Below are 23942 nucleotides of genomic sequence, written 5' to 3' on the forward strand. Positions count from 1 at the left end.
TAAAAAAATTAAAATTAAATTGTGATGTAAACACAAACCATATGTTTTATTGTTGTTTGTGAAGAACTACTAGCGTATGGTAAATCGTGGACATATTGTTAATTAGGTAATAAGAGCAGGGGCAGTGCATATTTTGATTAGACCATAACGCATTCTCATCTTCGCTTTTTCTTGGCTTTTTCTGGAACATGAAGCAATGACCCCTAAGAATTTCAAAAGAATTCTTTTAACATTAGTATATGAAAATTTAAATTATAATTTTTTTTTCATTTCAATGATTTTACATATAATTTTTAGTTTGATTTAAAAGTACAATTAATCTAAGCTTATACATAGACAACAGCTTAGATGATAGCCTTGTTTAAGTTCCACGTTTACTTTGAACTTGTCAACAGTCTATGGGAGAAGCAGCTTGGAATCTTCAAGGAGGGTAGCATGCATTAATTTAACACACTTTTCAGCCTAAGAGTCGTCAACAATAAATAAATAAATAAATTTTAGATGGGGTCGATCTATGCATAAAGCATTACCGTGAGATTGATGTCAGGAAGCTTAAATTCTATGATTTATCTTGTCTTGTTGTAGGCAACGGTCGATTGAGTTGCCTCTGAAGGTTGTTATTGGTATGATGCTTACTTTTTTTTTTTTTTTTTAACATTTAGAATGATTTTTATGCTAAAAATTCAATTCAATTTAATTCAATTAAAAATAATTCAAATTAATCATTTTAGGATAAATTTTAAAATGATAGTTAAAATTTATTTAAATTATATTACTTAAAATAATTAAAAACTAAATTAAATATATTTATGTTCTAATTTTAGTTTATTTTTATTTATAAAAAAATATGATTTAGATAAGAGCATTTAAAATTTTTAATATAAAAAAATTCATTAAATAAGTTAAATTTTTAAAAAATATCATATCACATTTATATGAATTTACTTTTTAAAATAATTTATTTATTTATTTATTAAAAAAATTGAATTTTAAAAATTCTAAACTTGTTATGGACCAAATAGATATTCAGTTGAGTTAAATTCATTTTTATTTTAATTTCCAAACATGTCCCTAAGTTAGAAACAAAAATGTTTCAAATGGCTATTTCTTTAAAATTATTATTTTTTAATATAAATTTGCCACTTTATTTTAATTTTAAATTAAACTTATTTAAAAAAAAAGAAATTAAGAAGTGTGACTCAATTTATATATGCAAAACTAGGAGGATGATATGCTTAATGACCACATTTATATATCTTATTTAAACCATCAAATAGTAATGCTAAAACTTTTTCCATAATTTTATTTTTCAATTCAACAAATCAAAATATTATAATAAATTTTCTTGCTCAATTATCTTTGAATCAGGAAATTTTACTTTAAATTCTAAGTTGGAAATTAATTTATCAATATTTCAATAAATTTTAAGTAGTTAAGAAAATAGCTAATAATTGTAAGGTTTTCTATAATAACCTGCCCTACCTAGCGACCTAATTCATTTCCAATTAATTGCAATTGACAACTGACATAACTCTTGAAGTAGTTGGAATTTTAATCACCTGTGCATTCATTTTTTGTTTTAAGAAGATCCCATCAATTTCATCAAATATTTCCTTACAGAAGATCATAAAGAGTAATTAAGATCTCGAGGCCTTTCTCAAAAACCATGGACCTCAAGCTATAACAGGTATAGCTTTTCAGAAGTGAAGAAAATGATAAATTAGTTCAAATATAAACTTTGCCAAGGAGGTTACGGCAGCGTATACAAAGGAAAGTTATTTGATGGTTGTCTTGCAGCAGTGAAAGTCTTGAATGCATCTAAAGGAGAAGGACAATAATTCATCAATGAGGTTGCCAGAATTAGTAGAACTTCTCATATTAATGTTGTCACCCTCTTGGGTTTTTGTTTTGAGGGTCTGAAAAGAGCTCTAATATATGAGTTTATGCCAAATGGATCTCTTGAAAAGTTCATATGCTACAGAAGTCCTTTAAAGAGTGGTGATCATCATTTGGGAAGGGAAACAATGCACCAAAATAGGAATAGCTCAAGGACTTGAGTACTTACACCATGGGTGCAACACAAGGATTGTGAATTTTGACATAAAGCCGCACAACATTCTTCTTGATGAAAATTTCTATCCTAAAATTTTTAATTTGGGGCTTGCAAAATTATGCACTAGAAAGGATAGTATTGTATCCATGTTAGAGACTAGAGGAACTATTGGATATATAGCTCTGGAAGTGTTCAGCAAAAACTTTGGCAGAGTTTCATCGAAATCTGATGTTTATAGCTATGGTATGATGGTTTTAGACATGGGTGGAGGTAGAGAGGAAGATGTTGGAACAAAACATACAAGTGAGAAATATTTTCCACATTGGATTTATAGACGACTTGAGCAAGGCAATAAATCTAGATTGTATGATGAGATTTCTATTGAAGAGAATGGAATTGTTAGGAAATTGACAATAATTGGCCTGTGATGCAACTAAACAATTCCATCAAAGAGACCATCCATGAGTAAGGTGATAGAAATGCTAAAAATTAGCACAGAAGCCGTAAACATCCCACCAAAGCATTTTTTATCTTCCCCTCCAAGATCTCCATCATCCTCTTTTACCACATCAATGACATAGTGTTGAAAAGCCTTCTTTTTTTTTTTTGTGTGTGCATTAATTAGACATGTTTGGGAGGAAATGACCCAATAATTTAGTTGAACTTTCTCAATTTGAAAATTTGTATGGTATTTATCTTTTATTTGAAATTATTTTTATTAAAAAGAATAACTAGATTTTGGACTTACAAAATATTGATTGAAAAAAAAAATAACTAGCTAACACAAAATTGAGATAAACTACCCTAGTAAGTAGCTTTTGAAACCATATTAAGGTTTCCTTTAAAAAATATAAAATAGCTGAAACAAATCTAAAGACTTAGTAGACAATATAAACACATCATCAAATTAAATATCAACCTTGTACGAGACCTAGCAAAAGATCGACCAATACCACAATTTATTGAATAATAATGATTGAAAGGCTAAAGAAAAGATGACAATAATGTGATGCATCAATCAATCTAATCGTGCAACAAAATTAGATTGTCTAACCACCCCTTGTTTGGAAAGACTATTAGCAACAAGATAGATCTCCCTTAAAAAGTGACTAAAAATAGGAACAAGAAGCTGATCCTAATGTTTTCTATGCCCTATTTAACAATATTAGCTGTTACTTATTTTAGTAGATGTTAGCTATTTTACTAGTTATTAATTATTAAATATTAGTTATTAGTGGTTAGTTATTTATACAATGATTTAAAGCATAAGTATTTGGTAAAAATAGTTGTTGAATTAGTTGTTAAATATAAAAAAAAATAGTATTATCTTATTGTCCCTAATCAATACGCTCCCTTAACCTCTGAAAGTTATGAGGGGTAAATTTTCGTGAATCACTCCCTCAATCTCTAAAAGCTAGTACAAACATTATGCCATCAAATAATATAAATAAGAGAGGTAGTGTTTTGACTAACACTACCTTCAAAGTTGTTGTTGAATGGGGCCTATATCATTAAAATTTTGTTGGAATTGTTGAAATTTTTTACTTGAACTACAGTTAGATTAGCATATATAATTATCTTTTGTTATGAAAAGCTACAATCAAATGTTGGTATAAAATAGTGATGCCATCCATTTTAGGGAATGGTTTTTAGAAGAAAATTAGGTTAGTTGTTGACTAATGTACAGTCTATTATTGATTTGGGTTACTCTATAAGCAACAAAGCTTAATGAAATATTTCTTGTGAGAACATTTTGCTGAAATCTTTTTTTTTTTTCTCTCCATTTTTCTAGCTTCAACCCTTCGATTTTCACAACATGATATCAGATTATTATTGATCTTAGAGAACCTAATTAGAGTTTATTCTTGTTATTAAAGCATGGCTACAAATGTTTCACTTCCAACGCCTTTAGTATTCAATAAAAGCTTTTCTCATAGCATATAATCTATGGAAGATAGTTGAGAAGAGCTATGAGCCAACATCACTTCCGGACAACCCCATTATTGCTTAAATAAAGAAGCAAAAGGGAGGAATCGACAACAAATTTCAAAGCACTAAAGAAAAAGATCTGGAAAGATGTGCTTCATTAAAGTAAAATAACTCAGCAAAATTAGAGAGATGTGCTCTGAGACAATCAATCAAATCAGAAAATTGAAGAATTAATGCTCCAAGATGAAAATTTGTAACTCTAGCAAAAATCTCATTAAAGAGAAAAGTTGGAGTTGTTAAAATTTTTACTTGAAATAAAGTTAAATTATCAAATGTAATTTATCTTTTGTTATGAAAAGTTGTAATCAAAGGTTGATAGAAATTAGTGGCGCTCCCTATTTTAGGGTCTGGAAGAAAATTAGGACAATCTACTATTGGTTTGAGTTGCCATAAAAGCAACAAAGCTTAAAATATTTCAAGTGAGAACATTTTACTGAAATTTCAACTCTATTTTTTCTCTCCATTTTTTCAGCTTTAGTTTATCTTCTTTTGTCATCAACCCTTTGATTTTCACAACAAAATATTCTAAAGCCTCCAAGGCCTATCAACTCTTGGTGAATTAATCCAGGACATTGCACTGCAAGAATCTAATGCAAAGATAGTGCTTTTAAAAATTAAGTTTATATATATATATATATATATATATATATATATATATATATATATATATATATATATATATATATATATATATATATATATATAGGGAGTCGAACTTGTGAAGGAATAGAATATTCTTAAATTTTTATATTTTCGCAGGTGTATTAATTTTTATTATTTAAATTAATTTTCAATTTTATATTTTAATTTAGAATTCTATTTAATTAAGTTTTATTGTAATCCAAAATAAAATTTTATAAAAAAAAGTTAAAAATTGTAAGTTTCATGTTTAAAAAAATCAATTTTTATAAAAAAATAATTAATTAAAATCAGAAATTTATTTTTTGAAACAAAATCGTAAGTTTCATGTTTTTAGAACAACTTGATCATTTTTATAAAAATAATTAACTAAAAGAAACCCTAAAATTGATGAATTTATAAAATGATCAAATTTATTAATAATTAATATGTAGTATGTATGACACTCCACAACTCTACGTAATTTAAAAGGCTTAATGGTAAAAACATTTTTTTTAACATTTTTAATTATGGCAAGTCATTTTATTTTTGGCAATTTTGATTATTACTTTATTCTGGCACGCATTCAAAATTGATTCGCATCAGTTACAGCATAATTTTGACAGTTATTTATTTCAATTTTGACCATAAACTAAACAAGAAAAAACATTTAAAATCATACTAAAATTTTGAAAAATAAAAAGAATTGACAACAATAATAAAAAGTTCAAATTTTAAATTTTTTTACTAATGGGACTGATTTTAATTTTTCTAAAAAAAAATTCTAAATATTAAAAAACTGGAAAGTGAAATATATTAACAAGGGCGTGTGGAGCAAAAATCTCACATCGCTTGAGCACCTGATGCCAGTCTGGCTTATATATTAACTGAGCACTTCTAACTCACAAGTTAGCTTTTAGGTTAGGCTCAAAGGTTTAAGTAATACTAGAGCTCAGATTCTTTGCAAGAGGGAGGGTGAAGGGCTTGTGAAACAAAAATCTCATATCACTTGAATACCTAATATCAATCTAACTTATATACTAACTGAGCACTTCTGACTCACAAGTCGACTTTTAGATTAGATCCAAAGAGTTAAGGTTTACCTATGTTTAAATAAAATGAATATATTATTGATAAATAAAAATATATCTTATTGATTCGCACCTCAAAAATATTCTACCATAATTAGATTAGTTAAACAAACTCTCTTCGAAGCCCTAGCTGTTTGTTCGTCTTAGGAAAAACTAGAGCCACATTTATTTTGTTATATATATATATATATATATAAACAACATGAAAATGAAAATGAATGAGTTAGAGATACTAGAAATAAAGATATTTTTTTATGGGTACATTGTTTTTATATCTTCTTAATCATCTCGCAAGTACCAAGAAATCAAGATAAATATTGTAGCCTAACAACGTATTAAGGGATTTATTAATAATATATATATATATATATATAAAGAGTGATAACTAATAAAATGACCAACAAATGGATAGTCTACTTTAAAACAAATGATTATTAAAAAAAAAATCAACAATGATAATAAAAATGAATATATAATTTAACGAGATTGGTACGAATGGTAAAAGATTTTGTTTTTACCTTATAATGGATCTCTAATTTAATGGGTTAGAAAATAGCCGTGATTCACTTAAAAAAAATTATATGTTGAATAGCATATGATATACTATTTACTTATAATAATATTAACAATTGTTGGACATAAGCTCTTGATCAGGGCGAAAATATGTTTTAGGTTTAATTTTTCAACTTTTATTTTTTTATATATATACACAAGAAAAATAAATAATAAACTATAATTATATTCGCAAAAAATCTAAAATTATGAAATTGTATTTTAATTATAAAATTTTCGTAATAAATCTTACATTATCTCTTACTCATTCACAGATTTATAATTTCTTATTTGAATGATACACTCTCAATTTATTTAGATAAAATTCTCATAAAATCGTATTCTTATAATGGTTTATAATTTTATAAATAATTTTCTTTTATGTTAATCTAGATTTATAAATAATCCTCTTTTATGTTAATCTAAATAATAAAATTTCAATAAAAAAACTTTAAATTACTAAAAAATCATAATATAATAAGTAAATCAAATTTATTTTCCCTAGAAAAAGAGTTTAGAAGAATCTAACATTATAAGCAACTCACATATTGATAGGTCATTTTAATTTTTAAATTGCATTTTTATTTATTCAATTTTTTTAAGATCTAATATACACACAAATTTTTTAATTATTTTATTTTGCATTTGACTTAATAATTAGTATAGGTAAAAAATTTAGATTAACCGTCACATAAATTTTCATAAAAATATCTTCATAAAATATATAATGATTGATTTTAATTTTAATAAAAACCTTAAATTAACAATTATTTAAATTTATAAAATTAAATAATTAATATTAAAATTTAATTTAAATAATTAAATTTAATATTTAATATTGTACATATAATAATTACATGTTATAAATTTGATGCATGTGTTTCAAAAGACTAATTTATTGGAAAAAGTATTAAAAAAAATCCTTTACTTCAATTAAACACAGAAAGGAATTCAAATTTTCCTTTTTTTTTTTTCTCATCAACCAAAACACCAAAAATATATAGAATTTAGATTAACCATATATGATCATTATTTTATATGTAAGTTAAATGGCAAAAGTCATAAAAATATATTGAGAATTTAAATTTAATTTTCTAATATAGATATGAGATTCAAACTATACTATAATTGAGAAATAAAGAAAATTTAAAACTATTTCTTATAATTTTTTATTAGCTTTATTAAGAAAATTTTATTTTTATGGCTTTTATTATTTATAATTTTTATATTTTTATGACTTGATAAAATTACTATGATGTTGTTAATATTATATATATATATATATATATATATATATACTTGAGTTAAAAATTAAAAAAATATATATTCTTTTTTTTTGGTTATATACTATTTGAGTTAGATAAATAAAATCATTTTAACAAAAATACAAAATTGAGTTATCTAGTTTAGTGTTTTTTATTTTTCATATATAAGTAAAAATAATTACAAATGATAAATTTTTGGATACATGTGCAACGCATATATTTTAAAAACTATTATGTATTAAAGTAAGAATAAGAAGGCAAACAATATAATTAATAGAAAATTAGAATTTTAATCCTATTTAAAAAAAATCAATGCATAACAAAAATTCAATTTTATAATTTTGTAATCCAAATCCTAAAATCAAAAGCACATATATAACCTTTATATTTATACATATATAAAATTATAAAATTTATTACTATTTTTCTTCTTTCTCTTTCTTTTTTGTTATATTTAATTTAATTTATCTTATTTTTCTCTCCTCATTCATATTTTCTATTTATATTGTATTCTTAGATTATATTTTAATAATGATATTTATTCTAATCCCATTTTACTTCGTATTCAATTATTGTTTTAGAAAAAGAGCTTTAATCAATACAAATTTGAATTAAACCGTTAATTCTAATTCTATTTTAATTTATATAATCCTATTTTGATTTGGATTAAACTATTAATTGTAATTCTATTCTATTTTTGTATTCAAATAATGTCTAGCTCTTTTATTAATTTTTGTTACGAATTGTAAAAAAGTGTAAACTATAAAAAAAAAAAAAAAAAAAAAAAAAAACAATCATACTACAATAACAATATTTACATGATTCCTTCTCAAAATAGAACTACTTCCATGAGCATACAATATTCCACAATTTTTAAATAATTCATACAATTACAAGCTCAAAATTATCTACCATTTAACCCAATTACATAAAAGAGAACCCTTACATCCCTCACATCAAACTACTCATAGTAAATACATTAATTAGTCTTTTTTAATTTTCTCTAAATATAACCTAATATCTTATTACTTTAACTACATTATACATCACGAAGTGTCTTTAAATATATAGGCAATAGCCTTCTTATCAATGCACAAGAATTCCTTCCTCTTAAATTCTATGCAATTTTGCACCTTGGGCCGATGGCTTTCCTTCCATGGGCAAAAGCCAAAAACATCTTTACAATACTCATATCCATAGTTTAGTCCCTTCAGTCTTAATCTAATTAAGAATTCTGTAACAACAAAAAAAAAAAAAAAAGGGGAAAGGGGGATGGGACTTGGCGTGTGACAGTGGATTTCCACTGTCACTGCCAGTTAAAAAAAAAAAAAAATATATATATATATATATATATATTTTCAAAACAAAATCGGGAGGCCTCCCCCCCCCCTTCCCAAATTTCTCTCCTCTCCTCTCCTCCCCTCCCCTCTCTTCTTCTTCTTTCCTTCTCCGGTGACCGGCCGCGCGACCTCCCAAGCGGCGCCCCACCCGGCCAGCGACCTCCCAAGCGATGGCAACAGCCCGGAATCCGGCCAACAGTGGAGAGAGAGAGAGAGAGAGAAAAAAGAAAAAAGGGTCCCAAACTTTGAATGCTTGTATCCGGCGATCCCGACGTCCGATTGGAGTGATTCCAACGGCTATGGACTCCTAAGAGCGAGCCCTTTCAGATGAGACCAGCCTCGCCGGATTTGGTGGCTGTTTCCGGCGCCGGCGAGGAGAGAGAAAATCGGCTTTTTTTTAACTTTCCGACGAGATTTCCGACGATCCGACCATTGGATTGACGATCCGAGACCACCTATGGACTGAGGGAGAGGAGAGGAACATGATGGTATGATCAGATCCGGCAAATGTCGCCGGCGACCGACGGTCGGCTACTGTGCACGGTGGCTCCGGTGGGCTTTGGAGATGATTCAACTTTCAGAGGCTTCCTCATAAATTTTTGAAATTTTTGAGACACAGATAAACTTCGGGTAAGACTATTTTCATTATTTCTCTGTCTGTGGAGCATAAATATAGTGTTTCTTAAACAGAAAAAATTGGAGAAAAATTCTAAGAAAAATATATGATGAAAGTAAAATTATTTGGAGATATTCTATGGTGTTTGTTGAATTTTTAAGTGATTGTAGAATATTTTTGAAAAATATAGATGGATTTAGGTTAGATTTTTAGCATATGGGCATATAAGATTATTTGTAATTAAGATATTTAAATTTATATGATTGGTTGAAGCTTGAGGATGGAGGTTTAAATATGTGAATATTGAATTGGGTTGAATTAAGAATATGTTAGCTGTTATTGAGTAATATTCTTGAATAAAATATTCATAGGTGATCAGAAAACTACCATTACTTTTGCAATAGCTTTATAACTTTATTAAGGACCGCGAGGCGAAATTTTAGAATTTTTAGAGCTTGTTTGAGTGGATTTTTGTAAAATGTCAATTATAGGGACTAAAACGTAATATTTAAGATTTTGAGTATTGCTTGGTTTGGAGGGCCTAGGAGGGGCCATATAATGATGATGAGATATGAGTTGAATTTAGAAGTGTTATTTGAGCCTTTTTGCAGGTTGGGTAGGTCCCAGGTATAGGGGAAACTCTGTCGGATTTCCGGCATAAATTAGGCTATCTGTTGCCTCTTTAGAGTTTTATCTTAACTTAGTACTAATAAATTTATAGTTTAATTATTAGGTGATCGATGCCAGCTATTTTCCTGCATCCAGCAGCCACAATAGTCATCGGTGTACTGTGAGTAAAATATTAATTTTAATTGTAATTTTGATATTATTATATGTTCAAGTATGCCCATGCATCACTTATAAATCTGTATTTATGTAGTTAAATACTAGGCACATTTTATATTGCATTCATAATTGTTAAAGTGCCATGGATGTTGTTGTGGTAATTTGGAGCAGTGTGCGTGCGTTGGCGTGCGTGTGGTATAGTGTTGGCTATGGACAGGACGGGTAGACACGGCTTGAGATCTTCGCTGGGACCCGGTCCTTCGGGGTAGACACGGCTTGAGTTCTTCGCTGGGACCCCGATTTGGTTTATTAAGTGGAAGTCCAAGCTTGAGTTCTTCGCTGGCACAGTTTGGATTAAGAGGGCTGTATAGGAGATCAACCCCCATATATGTATTGTTTGACCTTATCGGGTGTGTGAGTGCTCCAAATTGCCTTTTTGATGTAATTTATATGAAATTTGTGACGATGTTGCATTTCACTCCATAGGGTGCATTAGCTTTAGATAGCTATAGAGATTATGGTTAAATTGATATTTTACTCTCTGAGTTGAACGCTCACTCCTGTTCACCATATTTTTCCAGGCTACAGGAGGAGACATTTTTCAGAATAACCTGTCCCTTTCCTCGTAGGTTATGAAAAGATTACTTAATTGTATTATTATTCTCTAAATTTGTAATTTAGGACTCCGCATGTACTAGTAATAGAATTAATCCTGTCAGGGACTGCATGAATTTAAGTGTTTATATTAATAAATAAAAATTTTTTATGAATTTTAAATAGTTTATAGATGATGTAACAGGGTTGAGCTGGGCTCCCCTAATTTTAGTTTCTGATAATTATTGGGCTAAGTTGGCCCGAAAGAAAATTTTAACAGTTTAATTTAAATTATTTTATATGCATATTGGGCCTAAATTGTGAGCCTAGTCATGGGTTGAGGAATAATTAGGCTTACTACGGGCCTCGGAGGCTTTAGGCTGGCCCAGGTCCTAGTGCCGGTCCGATCCATAGGTTGGGTCATGACAAAGTTGGTATCAGAGCTTAGGCTCTAGATTCATGGGAAATAATATAATTGGGAGTGTAAAAAGGAGTCTTGTTAGGATGTTACATGCAGAGTATAGGATTCTGTTTTGTCTTTTCTGTAATTCTTTGTTTCTAGATTCTGCGTTATACCTCGGGAAATATAAAAGTGCCTCAGTTAGTGTCTTGATTTTCGTGGAGTACATAGAAATGTGAAATAGAGTTAGCAGACATGTTGAGGCCTGTCATGAGGATACGTACTCCAAGAAATGCTATGTTTCTATCTGTATGGGTTTAAATGGTGTGCCCATTTCGTGCAAGGCACGAGCACATAAAGGTGAGTCTTGAAAGTACAGTTGCCCTAGATAAGGATGAGGATACCACTGCTGGCAGTCATCAATGGATGACCCAGTCAGAATAAGTTCGTGATAAGAGAATATTCAAGAGAGATAAGAAATTGGGAGACCTAGTCGATCAGGATGTATCGTAGTAACTATACAATGTTCTCGATGTCTGCTCTGTAAGCTACAGATAACAGTACCGACATGAGATTATTGTGTAGAGCTGCGTGCATCCCCGTGGTGCTCCATAATGTGGGTGTTTGCGGATGGCTTCTGTTTTGGTACAGTTATGCCAGAACAGAGTTCTATATCTGTAGCGGACTTGGGAACTCCTGGTTAGGGGTCTAGAGTTAGAATAATGAAAGGTCACAGTTGGGTGATAACTAGAGTCAGTGACTCAGTTACCCTAGCATGAGCTAGAGTTACATCAAGAGTTGCCATCAGACCAGAGGTTTCGGATCAGTTGCAAAGTAAAGGTGACACCTATAGAGTGAGATCATCTAGTCTTCAGTATGGAATTTTGGATCATTTTTGTAGTACAACAGATGTTTTGCTTACAGCTTAGTGAGAATAGTATACCTTATGGGTATCAGTAAGGTGTAAAGTACAACCCTACTACCTAGAGAAGGTCGAAACTATGAATTGATGATTTATAGAGGTATGATATGATACAAGAGTCATTAACTTGACATGGTTTTGGCAAGGTGGTAAATGTAGTACCTTTGTTGCAGTAAGCTAGGGTATAGTCCTATCTTTCCAGAAGGGATCGAAAGTTATTACTAATAATGGTGACTGACAAAATAGTGCCCCAGATGGGACTGTAGAGTGTGGTAGAGAGTAGTTGGCTCGGGTATTCTGGAGATTGATACAAGTTCCATTATAGGAATCATATATAATCAGATCATGATGGATGTAAATCCTTTGAATTGGATGACGGGTTTGGGTGCCCAGAATCTTAAGTTTTGGCTAATTGAGTAAACATGGAATAATAATAATAATAATAATAATAATAATAATAATAATAATAATAACAAATAAATAAAATTACTGCAAAATCAGTTCTCGAGGTAGTAAGGGTATTATGTAAGCTAAAGGATAAGAATAGAGATCATACAATAAAAGTATGACTGTAATTTCCTGAGTTCCTTTCTGACTTCATATTGTTCAAACAGTAGTATAATCTAATTATAATAGTGTTAAGAGTAATAAATTAGCGAAGATAAATCACATAAGGCCAGTAGATAGAGAAAGTGTAGAATGAAAATTTGGATAATTGATTGCAGATGCAATATAATCTAAATGCCAGTGGAAGTACTAGCTAAAGTGGTCAAAGGACCAAAGCTGAGTAGCACAAATATGTGATAACGTGGTAGAGACTCTGAAAGATATAGTTAGCAGGTACAGCTGTCATGTTAGGAAGAAGAATGGAACCAGGGATAGAATAGTCAAGTTCTATTTTGGGTAAGACAAAGGAAATAAATGAAAGGACAATCTGAAGGGCGCATAATAAAAGGAACAAAGTTAAGATATAGGGTAAGCTAAGTGTTATTCTTGGCAAGGTGAATGACAAGGATAAAATGGGATCACATTAGTGAGGATAGTGATGGAGGTGTGGAATCTGGTAATGTGATACTCATAGCATGATGTAGTTGAGGTAGTGCCAGGGGCTAAAATATAGAGCTTGGAGTTTCATGATTGGATCATACTCTATCTATTCCCTATTCCTAAAGTGAAGTGAATAGCAATGGGACAAGATTCTTTTAACTTGTGAATAGTATCAAGAAGATTAGGCGAGGAATATAATAATAATGAGTAAAAGCTAAAAAGTGTGCGATGGTATTGCGGACTATCTAATTAGATAGAGAAAAAGAAGTTAGTAAGTAGTAAGTTGAATAAAAGTCAATCTAAGGGATCAAATAGGTATGATGAGTGGAAAGAATTATAGATAATAACACATAGGCTTTAGGTTAGACCTTTAAGATAGTGAGAAGGTAGTTAGAGGTTTGTTGTGAATGTCAGGCAAACATTTTTAGTGTGATCAACAGAATCACTTTGCAGTGAAGCAATAACGATAGAACAACAGTAGGGGTAGAACGAAAAGTGACAAGTATGGGTGGTTATAAATCACTAGAAAGTTCAAGGATCAAATTAATGACCATAGATAAGAGTGGAATTAGTGCTAGAAGAATCTATTAGTGAGAGAAATCTTTCAGGATTCAACAAAAGTTAAGGGCACAATATAAGCGATGATAAATATGAATCATAGGTCGAGTATAACTAAAGTTAATAAATTATAAAATAATATGTCAGGAAGGACAATGGTACGGTAAAGGGTTCATGCAGATGATACCTTACAGGTAGAGTACAATTGTGCTAGGAGATGATGAAAATTGAAGAGAAAGACCAAGGAACATAGGTTAAACGTTATTATATGGATAATCGGGCGTAGTTGAATATAAGAGGATATTTTTCTTTCTTTTCAAGATTAGCTCGTGCTTTTGATTCTAGAGCGTTATATAAGGAACAGAAACTGAGTCAAGGAGACCTAGTTATTTGAGAGTTTGGTAGGCACCGATTCATACACAATTTCCTGATATGAGAATGACAGTAAGTGCATACCTAGTGTTTAGTATGAAAGGACGATCAGAGTAATGACAGGAGTTAAATTGAGTTAGCTACTAAGGCTTGCAACCATTTTAAACTATGAGCTAGAGGAAGTACTATTTATAGATGAGTTTCAATAGATGAAATTGTTACTAATGGGAAAAGTTGAGGCTAAAGTTTGGAAAGCTATAGGCAATATATGTGATTATATTAAGGAGAATGAACACATTAAGTATTTTGTTTAGAATTAAGGCGTGACACACATTTCCCACGGCCGTGTTAGTTCAGATGGAACTTATAGTTTCAAGGGCTCCTATCCATCCAGGATGAGCAATTTCCTACTGAGGCTGGTGGGGAATGATAATGTTCTGATAGTTAAGTTGGGAAAGGGAATACAAAAAGAATTTTCTATGGTTAATTATAAGTGTTACAAAAGGTGAAGAATGTGCTGGTAGGAGTAAACCGTAAGGTTAGAATTTCTGAAGTAATGGAACTAGTAATCAAGATAAGACTAAGAAATAAAATGAAAATTAAAATTGATGATGGGATGGACATCCTTGAAGGAAAAAGGTGTAAGGGTGAAATAGGACTAAGATTAATGAATAAGTACAGCAGGTTGAAAAGATATCAACAATACCAGAAATAGGAAAAAGGAAGTGGATAAGATCCAAAGGACAGGAAGAAAGCTCGGTAGAGCTAGTTATAATGATAAGGATAAGAAGGAATAGGTATGCTAGGAACACACTAAGAGATGTTTAAAACAAGTTATTATGAGATGATAGATTAAAGAAGTAGTAGAGCCTCGATCTAAGTGCCAATGTGTCAGAAGTAGGCTACATACTAAGAAGCTTTAGGAAAAAGTCTAGATATTCTCATTCCAGAGGAGGAGTGAGAATTGATAAAGTCGCATGGATTGAGTTGTCAGGGAATATAAACACTTTTGTTACCTAGAAGGAGAGACCCAGTTCACTTTCCAATGTTGATAAATGATACACTTGGCCCTTGGAGGAGACTCTACCTGACTAGTTACATAAGATGGACAGAGGTTGGTCTAAGTACCTTAGTAATGACACAAAAGAGATTAAAAATTTGAAGTATCATGGGAGTGAGAAGATTTATAGGATTGACCACTGAGGTCATAAGAAGAGTGAAGATCTCGAACAAGATGCCTAGATTAGGTGCTACAGGAAAGCTACTCATAGGATACCATGGAATAAGGAACATAAGGTATGTCATTGGGGAAACAAAGATTATTGAAACAAAGGAATGAGGACTGAAGTCACCAAGAGACACGTTAGGTCGTAATAAAAGTGAGGTAAGCGCCAAAGTTGATTGAAGTTATAAGACATCAAGTTAAAAGCAGTGAGGTATAGCGAATACTTGAAATGTCAGAAAAATGGTCAATGAATATTTACAAGATAAAAGCCCTCTAGAAAGAGATGATGACAAATAGGACATTATAGTAGAATCAGAGAGCAGTAGAATATCATATATAATATACGAGGAGTTTGAAAAGTAAATGTTTTACTAATCTCTGCATAGTTTGAGGAGTAATGATTGCACTTATTCTAATAATCTTCTTTTCCTTATTTCTTATTTATTCGAAAATTCGAGGACGAATTTTTCTTAAGGGGGGAAGAATGTAACAACAAAAAAAAAAGGGGAAAGGGGGATGGGACTTGGCGTGTGACAGTGGATTTCCACTGTCACTGCCAGTTAAATATATATATATATATATATATATATATATATTTTTTTTTTTTCAAAACAAAATCGGGAGGCCTCCCCCACCCCCCCCCCCAAATTTCTCTCCTCTCCTCTCCTCCCCTCCCCTCTCTTCTTCTTCTTTCCTTCTCAGGTGACCGGCCGCGCGACCTCCCAAGTGGCGCCCCACCCGGCCGACGACCTCCCAAGCGATGGCAATAGCCCAGAATCCGGCCAACAGTGGAGAGAGAGAGAGAGAGAGAGAGAAAAAAGAAAAAAGGGTCCCAAACTTTGAATGCTTGTATCCGGCGATCCCGACGTCCGATTGGAGTGATTCCAACGGCTATAGACTCCTAAGAGTGAGCCCTTTCAGATGAGACCAGCCTCGCCGGATTTGGTGGCCGTTTCCGGCGCCGGCGAGGAGGGAGAAAATTGGCTTTTCTTTGACTTTCCGATGGGATTTCCGACGATCCGACCGTTGGATTGACGATCCGAGACCACCTATGGACTGAGGGAGAGGAGAGGAACATGATGGTATGATCAGATCCGGCAAATGTCGCCGGCGACCGACGGCCGGCTACTGTGCGCGATGGCTCCGGTGGGCTTTGGAGATGATTCAATTTTCAGAGGCTTCCTCATAAATTTTTGGAATTTTTGAGACACAGATAAACTTCGGGTAAGACTATTTCATTATTTCTCTGTCTGTGGAGCATAAATATAGTGTTTCTTAAACAGAAAAAATTGGAGAAAAATTCTAAGAAAAATATATGATGAAAGTAAAATTATTTGGAGATATTCTATGGTGTTTGTTGAATTTTTGAGTGATTGTAGAATATTTTTGAAAAATATAGATGGATTTAGGTTAGATTTTTAGCATATGGGCATATAAGATTATTTGTAATTAAGATATTTAAATTTTATATGATTGGTTTAAGCTTGAGGATGGAGGTTTAAATATGTGAATATTAAATTGGGTTGAATTAAGAATATGTTAGCTGTTATTGAGTAATATTCTTGAATAAAATATTCATAGGTGATCAGAAAATTACCATTACTTTTGCGATAGCTTTATAACTTTATTAAGGACCGCGGGGCGAAATTTTAGAATTTTTAGAGCTTGTTTGAGTGGATTTTTGCAAAATGTCAATTATAGGGACTAAAACGTAATATTTAAGATTTTGAGTATTGCTTGGTTTGGAGGGCCTAGGAGGGGCCATATAATGATGATGAGATATAAGTTGAATTTAGAAGTGTTATTTGAGCCTTTTTGCAGGTTGGGTAGGTCCCAGGTATAGGGGAAACTCTGTCGGATTTCTGGCATAAATTAGGCTATCTGTTGCCTCTTTAGAGTTTTATCTTAACTTAGTACTAATAAATTTATAGTTTAATTATTAGATGATCGATGTCAGCTATTTTCCTGCATCCAGAGCCACAATAGTCATCGGTGTACTGTGAGTAAAATATTAATTTTAATTGTAATTTTGATATTATTATATGTTCAAGTATGCCCATGCATCACTTATAAATCTGTATTTATGTAGTTAAATACTAGGCACATTTTTATATTGCATTCATAATTGTTAAAGTGCCATGGATGTTGTTGTGGTAATTTGGAGCAGTGTGCGTGCGTTGGCGTGCGTGTGGTATAGTGTTCGCTATAGACAGGACGGGTAGACATGGCTTGAGATCTTCGCTGGGACCCGGTCCTTCGGGGTAGACACGGCTTGAGTTTTTCGTTGGGACCCCGATTTGGTTTATTAAGTGGAAGTCCGAGCTTGAGTTCTTCGCTGGCACAGTTTAGATTAAGAGGGCTGTATAGGGGATCAGCTCCCATATATGTATTGTTTGACCTTATCGGGTGTGTGAGTGCTCTAAATTGCCTTTTTGATGTGATTTATATGAAATTTGTGACGATGTTGCATTTCACTCCACAAGGTGCATTAGCTTTAGATAGCTATAGAGATTATGGTTAAAATTGATATTTTACTCTCTGAGTTGAACGCTCATTCCTGTTCACCATATTTTTCCAGGTTACATAAGGATACATTTTTCAGAATAACCTGTCCCTTTCCTCGCAGGTTATGAAAAGATTACTTAATTGTATTATTATTCTCTAAATTTGTAATTTAGGACTCCACATGTACTAGTAATAGCATTAATCCTGTTAGGGACTGCATGAATTTAAGTTTTTATATTAATAAATGAAAAATTTTTATGAGTTTTAAATAGTTTGTAGATGATGTAACAGGGTTGAGCTGGGCTCCCCTAATTTTAGTTTCTGATAATTATTGGGCTAAGTTGGCCCAAAAGAAAATTTTAACAGTTTAATTTAAATTATTTTATATGCATATTGAGCCTAAATTGTGAGCCTAGTCATGGGTTGAGGAATAATTAGGCTTATTACGGGCCTCGGGGGCTTTAGGCTGGCCCAGGTCCTAGTGCCGGTCTGATCCATAGGTTGGGTCGTGACAAATTCAACTCAATTTAAGAATAATATTATAATGGGTATTCTATATAATATAGAAAATAATCATCCATCCTAATAAGGAATATTTAACAAACTCTAATTAGGAAAATATTTCTCCAATTCCTACAAGGAATATGGGTCATTAAGATAACAATCTCCACCTTAGCTCAAAGTTCATCAACCATTACATTCCTTGAAATCTTGGGTGTCTTCTATCATCAATTCTTCATGCTTAAGCTTGAACCCCATTAATTTTTTGTTAGTATATTTGTTAATAGTTATAATTAGTAATTTTTTAAATATTTTTATATTAATTTTTAGTACTAATTTTTCATTAAAAATTTTTAGAAAAATTTATTTATGTGAATTTTTATTTGTTATTTTGAATTTTAATTTTTTTTTTAATTTTTTTAAATTAACAACCATCTTTTTAGTTATTAAATTAGTTACAAATAACAACTAATTTACAAAATAATTGTAAAATTATAAAAGTAAAGACATTAAATTTTTTTGTAATTGATATGTATTGGTAGCAATATCGATAGCGATAAATTTTTACTAAAAGTTTTATTTTTAAAAAATTTAATTAATTTAGTAATTAATTTAGTTATCCGTTGCTATTTGCAATTAAATTTATTGCAACCGTCTGAATCGGTTTCTGAATTGATTAGAAATAGATTTTTATGGATTAACAACTGATTCGGTTGGTTGCTAATCCGAAATTTTTTTTAGTGACATGCTTCCATTATAATCCAATAAAAACAATTTTTTTCCTAAACAAGATATATAAATTTTTATAAAATTTCAATTTCAATTATATATTTAAAATTTAAATTATATATCGTATAAATTTAAATGATTTCACCAACTATATGATTTAAATCAATATTATCGAGGAACACATACTAACCATAAGTAATAAAATTATATAATTCTTATTCTAATAAAATTAATTTTCAATCTAAACGTACACCATGATTATTAATAAAAAAAAAATCTTGAATAACTTATAAAGGACCAACAAAAAAGAATTATAATTACAAATGATATGATACTTAAAAATGTGGAAAAATTTTTGCCTAAACCCAGTTTATCATGGATTCAAGACACAGTCATATGAGATTCATATATTTAATAGGTGAGTCATACAATATAGTTTGTGCTTTGAGTTCATGATAGATTGATTATAGACAATAATAATAAAAACATATATAAATTGAGAAATTTGCTATCACAAAAAATTCAACCGAAAAAGAATGGTTTTATAATTTTGGATTTATTTAATGGGTATATTAGTAATAGTTTTTAATCTAAATAGAAATTTAATTATTAATAAAAAAATATATAGAGAATAATAAAGACAAAATTTTATCAAATTTAATCTACGTAAAATTATAAATAGTTTTATCATTTATGGGAAAATATTAACATTATAATATACATTTGAAATATAAATATTTTTATTAATATCATAAATTCTATTGTTATTTAAAAACCAAAAGACGTATTGAAATGCATGTGTTTCTTTGTTTTCTTTGTTTATATAAGATCTATAATTATAAAATTATATTTTTATTTGTAAAATTTTCAATACTTAATCTTATGTAATTTGCAATTGTGTATTGTTGAATTTATAATTAAAAAAATATTAACATTATCATAATTAAATTAAATCTATTCCAATCAAAACCTTTTTTTGTGTACTCATAAAACTTTATACTATATAATTTAAAAAATTAATTTTAAATAATTACCCTTATATATAGTTATTCTAAGTTGGTAAGAAACACTACAAAAAAAGTGAGTATAGGGTACACATAAAATTGTCCCCAAAACTATGAATAATCATCCCCAAAGGTATAGGGGACGACATTAATCGTCCCCACCTATTGTCCTCTTTACCTCAGTACCCTATTCTATAGGGGATGACAAATCATAATGCCGTCCCTGAAAAAAGAGACGATAGTCGTCCCCAATATGGGGACAATAGTCGTCCCTAATATGGGATTGTCGTCCCCTTATATGGGGATGAATGTCGTCCCCATTGTCCAAACTCAAGGGGGATCATAATCGTCCCCTATAAAAGGGGGATGATGCTTGTCCCTAGTTTTGAATCAAACTCAAGGGGGACCATAATTGTCCCGCTGTCAAAAGGGGACGACATTCATCCCTATTTAAAGGGGACAACACTTGTCCTCAATTATGGAGACCACAGTCATCCCTTACTATTAAAGGGAGAACAGTCGTCCCCTGATAAAAATTGAATAGGGATAATTTTCGTCCTCATATCCTCATATTTTGTCCCCTATAAAGTTGCTTTTAATATTGGGATATTACATTTATAATTGTTAAAAATATTGATACTCGTAAATTTTATATTTAATTTAAAACAACTATATGATAAAATTAATATTCAACAATAAAGGGCAACATAAGTTTTAAAGTATGATATAACAATAATTTTTAAGTGTATGTAGCTAGTATGCAAATAAACTTGAATCTACCTACTTTTATTCCTAATTTGTTCATACTTGATAATATTCAAAATAAAACTCCTATGATAATAGTAGTCTTCAAACTGTAATTCAACTTCATTGCTAGTATGCAAGCCTTCATTACTCGATCTGTCAATCCTACAATAGATTTAAATAAAAGGTCATTCAAAAAGTAGTTTTTCCAAATTCATGAAATTAAATATATCTAAAACGTACTTACTATTGTCATATCCTGACTTTCTAATGATTTCTATCCTATCACACTCTCAAATCTTTTTAAAAAAACTCCAAATTGCGTTCTTCTTGTTCCTTGAGTCGAGCATTTAGTTGTGCTATCTCATTATTGCGTTGTTCTTGCTCCTTCAAACGAGCATTCAACCTTGCTACCTCATCTCTCAATTCATTTAATTCCTCATTTCTAGAACCACATGCCATTCCTCTAGTGCTTGCTTTGTATCCTAATCCTTTACCACGGACATAGCCAGAACTAACGCCAAACACCTCTTTTAAGACATCATCGGGAGTAGGACCAGTCTCATTATCATTTGTTGGTTGTTTCTCAATCCTTTGCATCTCTTCCTATAAAATATAATATTAAATATGTGAATATTTAATATATAAATATAATCTAAAAATATTAATAATTTCATAGTCAAAATACTTACATATATCCTTGATGATTCTGAATCATGCCATTGTGTTTGGCCTTGCTCATCCAAGAACCCATATGTAGCCATCCAGACTTCAGAAGCATACGGTACTTCACCAATCTCCTCATCCATCTATAGTATTAATTATATTAACCATGCATTATATAACATAATATAACTAAAGAAAAGAAATAACTATGAGTAAATAGTTTTTTTTTTATATAGTTTACCATATCATACTCTACTTGCGCAAATGGAGTGGGACCAGTTGAAGCAATAATTCTTTGACTAGCACGATTATTTGTATTGGTGGAACATAAGGCCTACATGATATTGATATTAAAAAAAATATTTATTTTTTATCATAATAGAAAAAGTAATTAAAAAGTACCTGAAAGTCCTCATTAGCAAAAACTTTGAACATTTCCTTCCAAGTATCCACAGTCAATCCTTCAGGAACATGTTGCAGTCGTTCATCATCACTTCAGTACTTCAAATACTTAAGGTGTAGCTTGCATTTCCATTTGTGATATAATATTTTCATCTCATAGAAATAATAGAATTCAAACTTAGCTTTTTTTATCTCAGCCGTGTCAGGCTTCACCTTTTGCATTTCCTCAAGCTTCTTCCATTTTTCTGGACTCTCAGGACTTACATCAAAGTAATCCTATAAAGTTTAAAAATTGATTCTTAATTATGCAATATCATGTATTCATCTTATTTGGCAATTTAACATATAATATAATAAAATATAATGTGATATGATTTAAAGGATAAAATGATTTTTTTCAAACAAGAAACTCTAAAAAAGCATATGAAGTTAACCTGAATCATACTCCATAAAAGAGTACGATATTGAGCTTCAATAGCATTCCAAGGCTCCTTAGGTGGACCACAAGATCTTGCACAATATCCTAACCATGATGCCAACTTTCTTTCATGTTCACCAATTGGTTAAAAATATTTTCCTGGCGGTATGAAGATAATCAACTTGTCTTTCTTTCCATTTGTCAACTTATCAAGATCAATGCCTTTGTATAATCCCCTACCACTAGCCAAACGTCCTAATGGAAGAACTAAAAAAAAAAAAATCATCCAATATACACAACTCATCAAATGTGTATGAGCAAAAAGATTAATCCAATAAATTAGCAAGATTTGGTGAACTTCTAATACTTTTATCAATCTCTTAGCTTATAAAAGTGTGTGAAAATTACCTCCAAAATTCATTGAACTTCTTCCACTTGTCTCAATCTCAGGTTGACAAGGATTTCTATCAGACTGATTATTGACTCCACTAGCAGAAGTTGGAGGAAGCGAAGATTGTGAGCGATCATTAATAGCACCAAATGACTCATTATCAATGTGAGCCCTCAAAGATCGTCTTCGTTCCTCTAAAATTATAAAATAACAAAAGCATTCATATGCATACCTATTATACTTCAAAATTATTAAAATAAAACTTTTATTGAAATTTAGTTAAAATGTATAGAATCATACCAACAACATTTGAAGCAGGTGAAGATAATGAAGGAGCATTACTGACACCAACTAGATCATTTTCAATGTTAGTTCTTAAAGATTGCCTGCTTTCCTCTACATCATATCATAAGAAAAGAATTTGGTTATATAACTATCATAATTCCAAATTTCTAAAGCAAAAATTCGACACTTATTTATAAGTAAAATACGAAATTATACCGATAATTGATAGAGGAGGAGAAGATAGTGATGGAGCATCAGTAATGGTAGGTGGTGCATGATTAGAGTTTGCTCTAAAAAGTTGTCTTTTTTTACCTAAATATAAAAAAAAATAAAATCGGTTACTTAGTATTTATAACTTATAACTTTTTCAAGTGTAAGCTTGCACTTATAAGAATTATAATTGTAATAGATGTAAATATACCAATATTAGATGTAGGAGAAGATTGTCTCTGAATGCGAACAATACTGTTAACACTAGTGAGCTTGCAAACAGGGTTAGACCTTGAAACTTGTCTCCATCCATCTAAAATTAGAAAAAAAAACATCACAATTTTCTAATAAATTATAACATTACCATTCAAAGCTAAATAATTCAAATATTCAAATAAATACCTTTAGGTGTAACAAAGTTAGACAAATTTTCTAATTGGGAGGGTGGAAGGGTTTCTTCAGACGAATCACCATGAGCAGAAGATATGCAACTTTTCAACCCAGGCGGCATCTTCCTATTATTCTTCTTACGTTTACTTACACTTGCCATCACCTAAACAAATTAAAATATGAACAAACATTAACAAACTTAATAAAAAAAAATCAACAATGTGTCAATATATCAAATTATACCTGATAAATAAATAGATACAATAGGA

General features: G+C 30.6%; 1 protein-coding gene and 1 pseudogene across 1 annotated transcript; one reads left to right on the top strand and one right to left on the bottom strand.

The window, feature by feature from the left end:
• Positions 1-398: 398 nt before the first annotated feature.
• On the top strand, positions 399-2499 carry LOC110642670 (LEAF RUST 10 DISEASE-RESISTANCE LOCUS RECEPTOR-LIKE PROTEIN KINASE-like 2.5; annotated as a pseudogene).
• Positions 2500-21178: 18679 nt separating this feature from the next.
• On the bottom strand, positions 21179-23669 carry LOC110652387 (uncharacterized). Its single transcript, XM_058153907.1, has 9 exons — positions 23495-23669; positions 23290-23385; positions 23089-23184; positions 22806-22982; positions 22414-22652; positions 21980-22255; positions 21819-21911; positions 21604-21720; positions 21179-21517 (listed from the first exon to the last, which is right to left on the bottom strand). The coding sequence occupies exons 1-5, from the start codon at positions 23616-23618 to the stop codon at positions 22543-22545; spliced, it is 603 nt and encodes a 200-aa protein (XP_058009890.1). The 5' UTR covers positions 23619-23669; the 3' UTR covers positions 21179-21517; positions 21604-21720; positions 21819-21911; positions 21980-22255; positions 22414-22542.
• Between the last annotated feature and the right edge of the window lie 273 nt (positions 23670-23942).

This window comes from Hevea brasiliensis, chromosome 9, assembly GCF_030052815.1.
Source record: "Hevea brasiliensis isolate MT/VB/25A 57/8 chromosome 9, ASM3005281v1, whole genome shotgun sequence".
Lineage (NCBI taxonomy): Eukaryota > Viridiplantae > Streptophyta > Magnoliopsida > Malpighiales > Euphorbiaceae > Hevea > Hevea brasiliensis.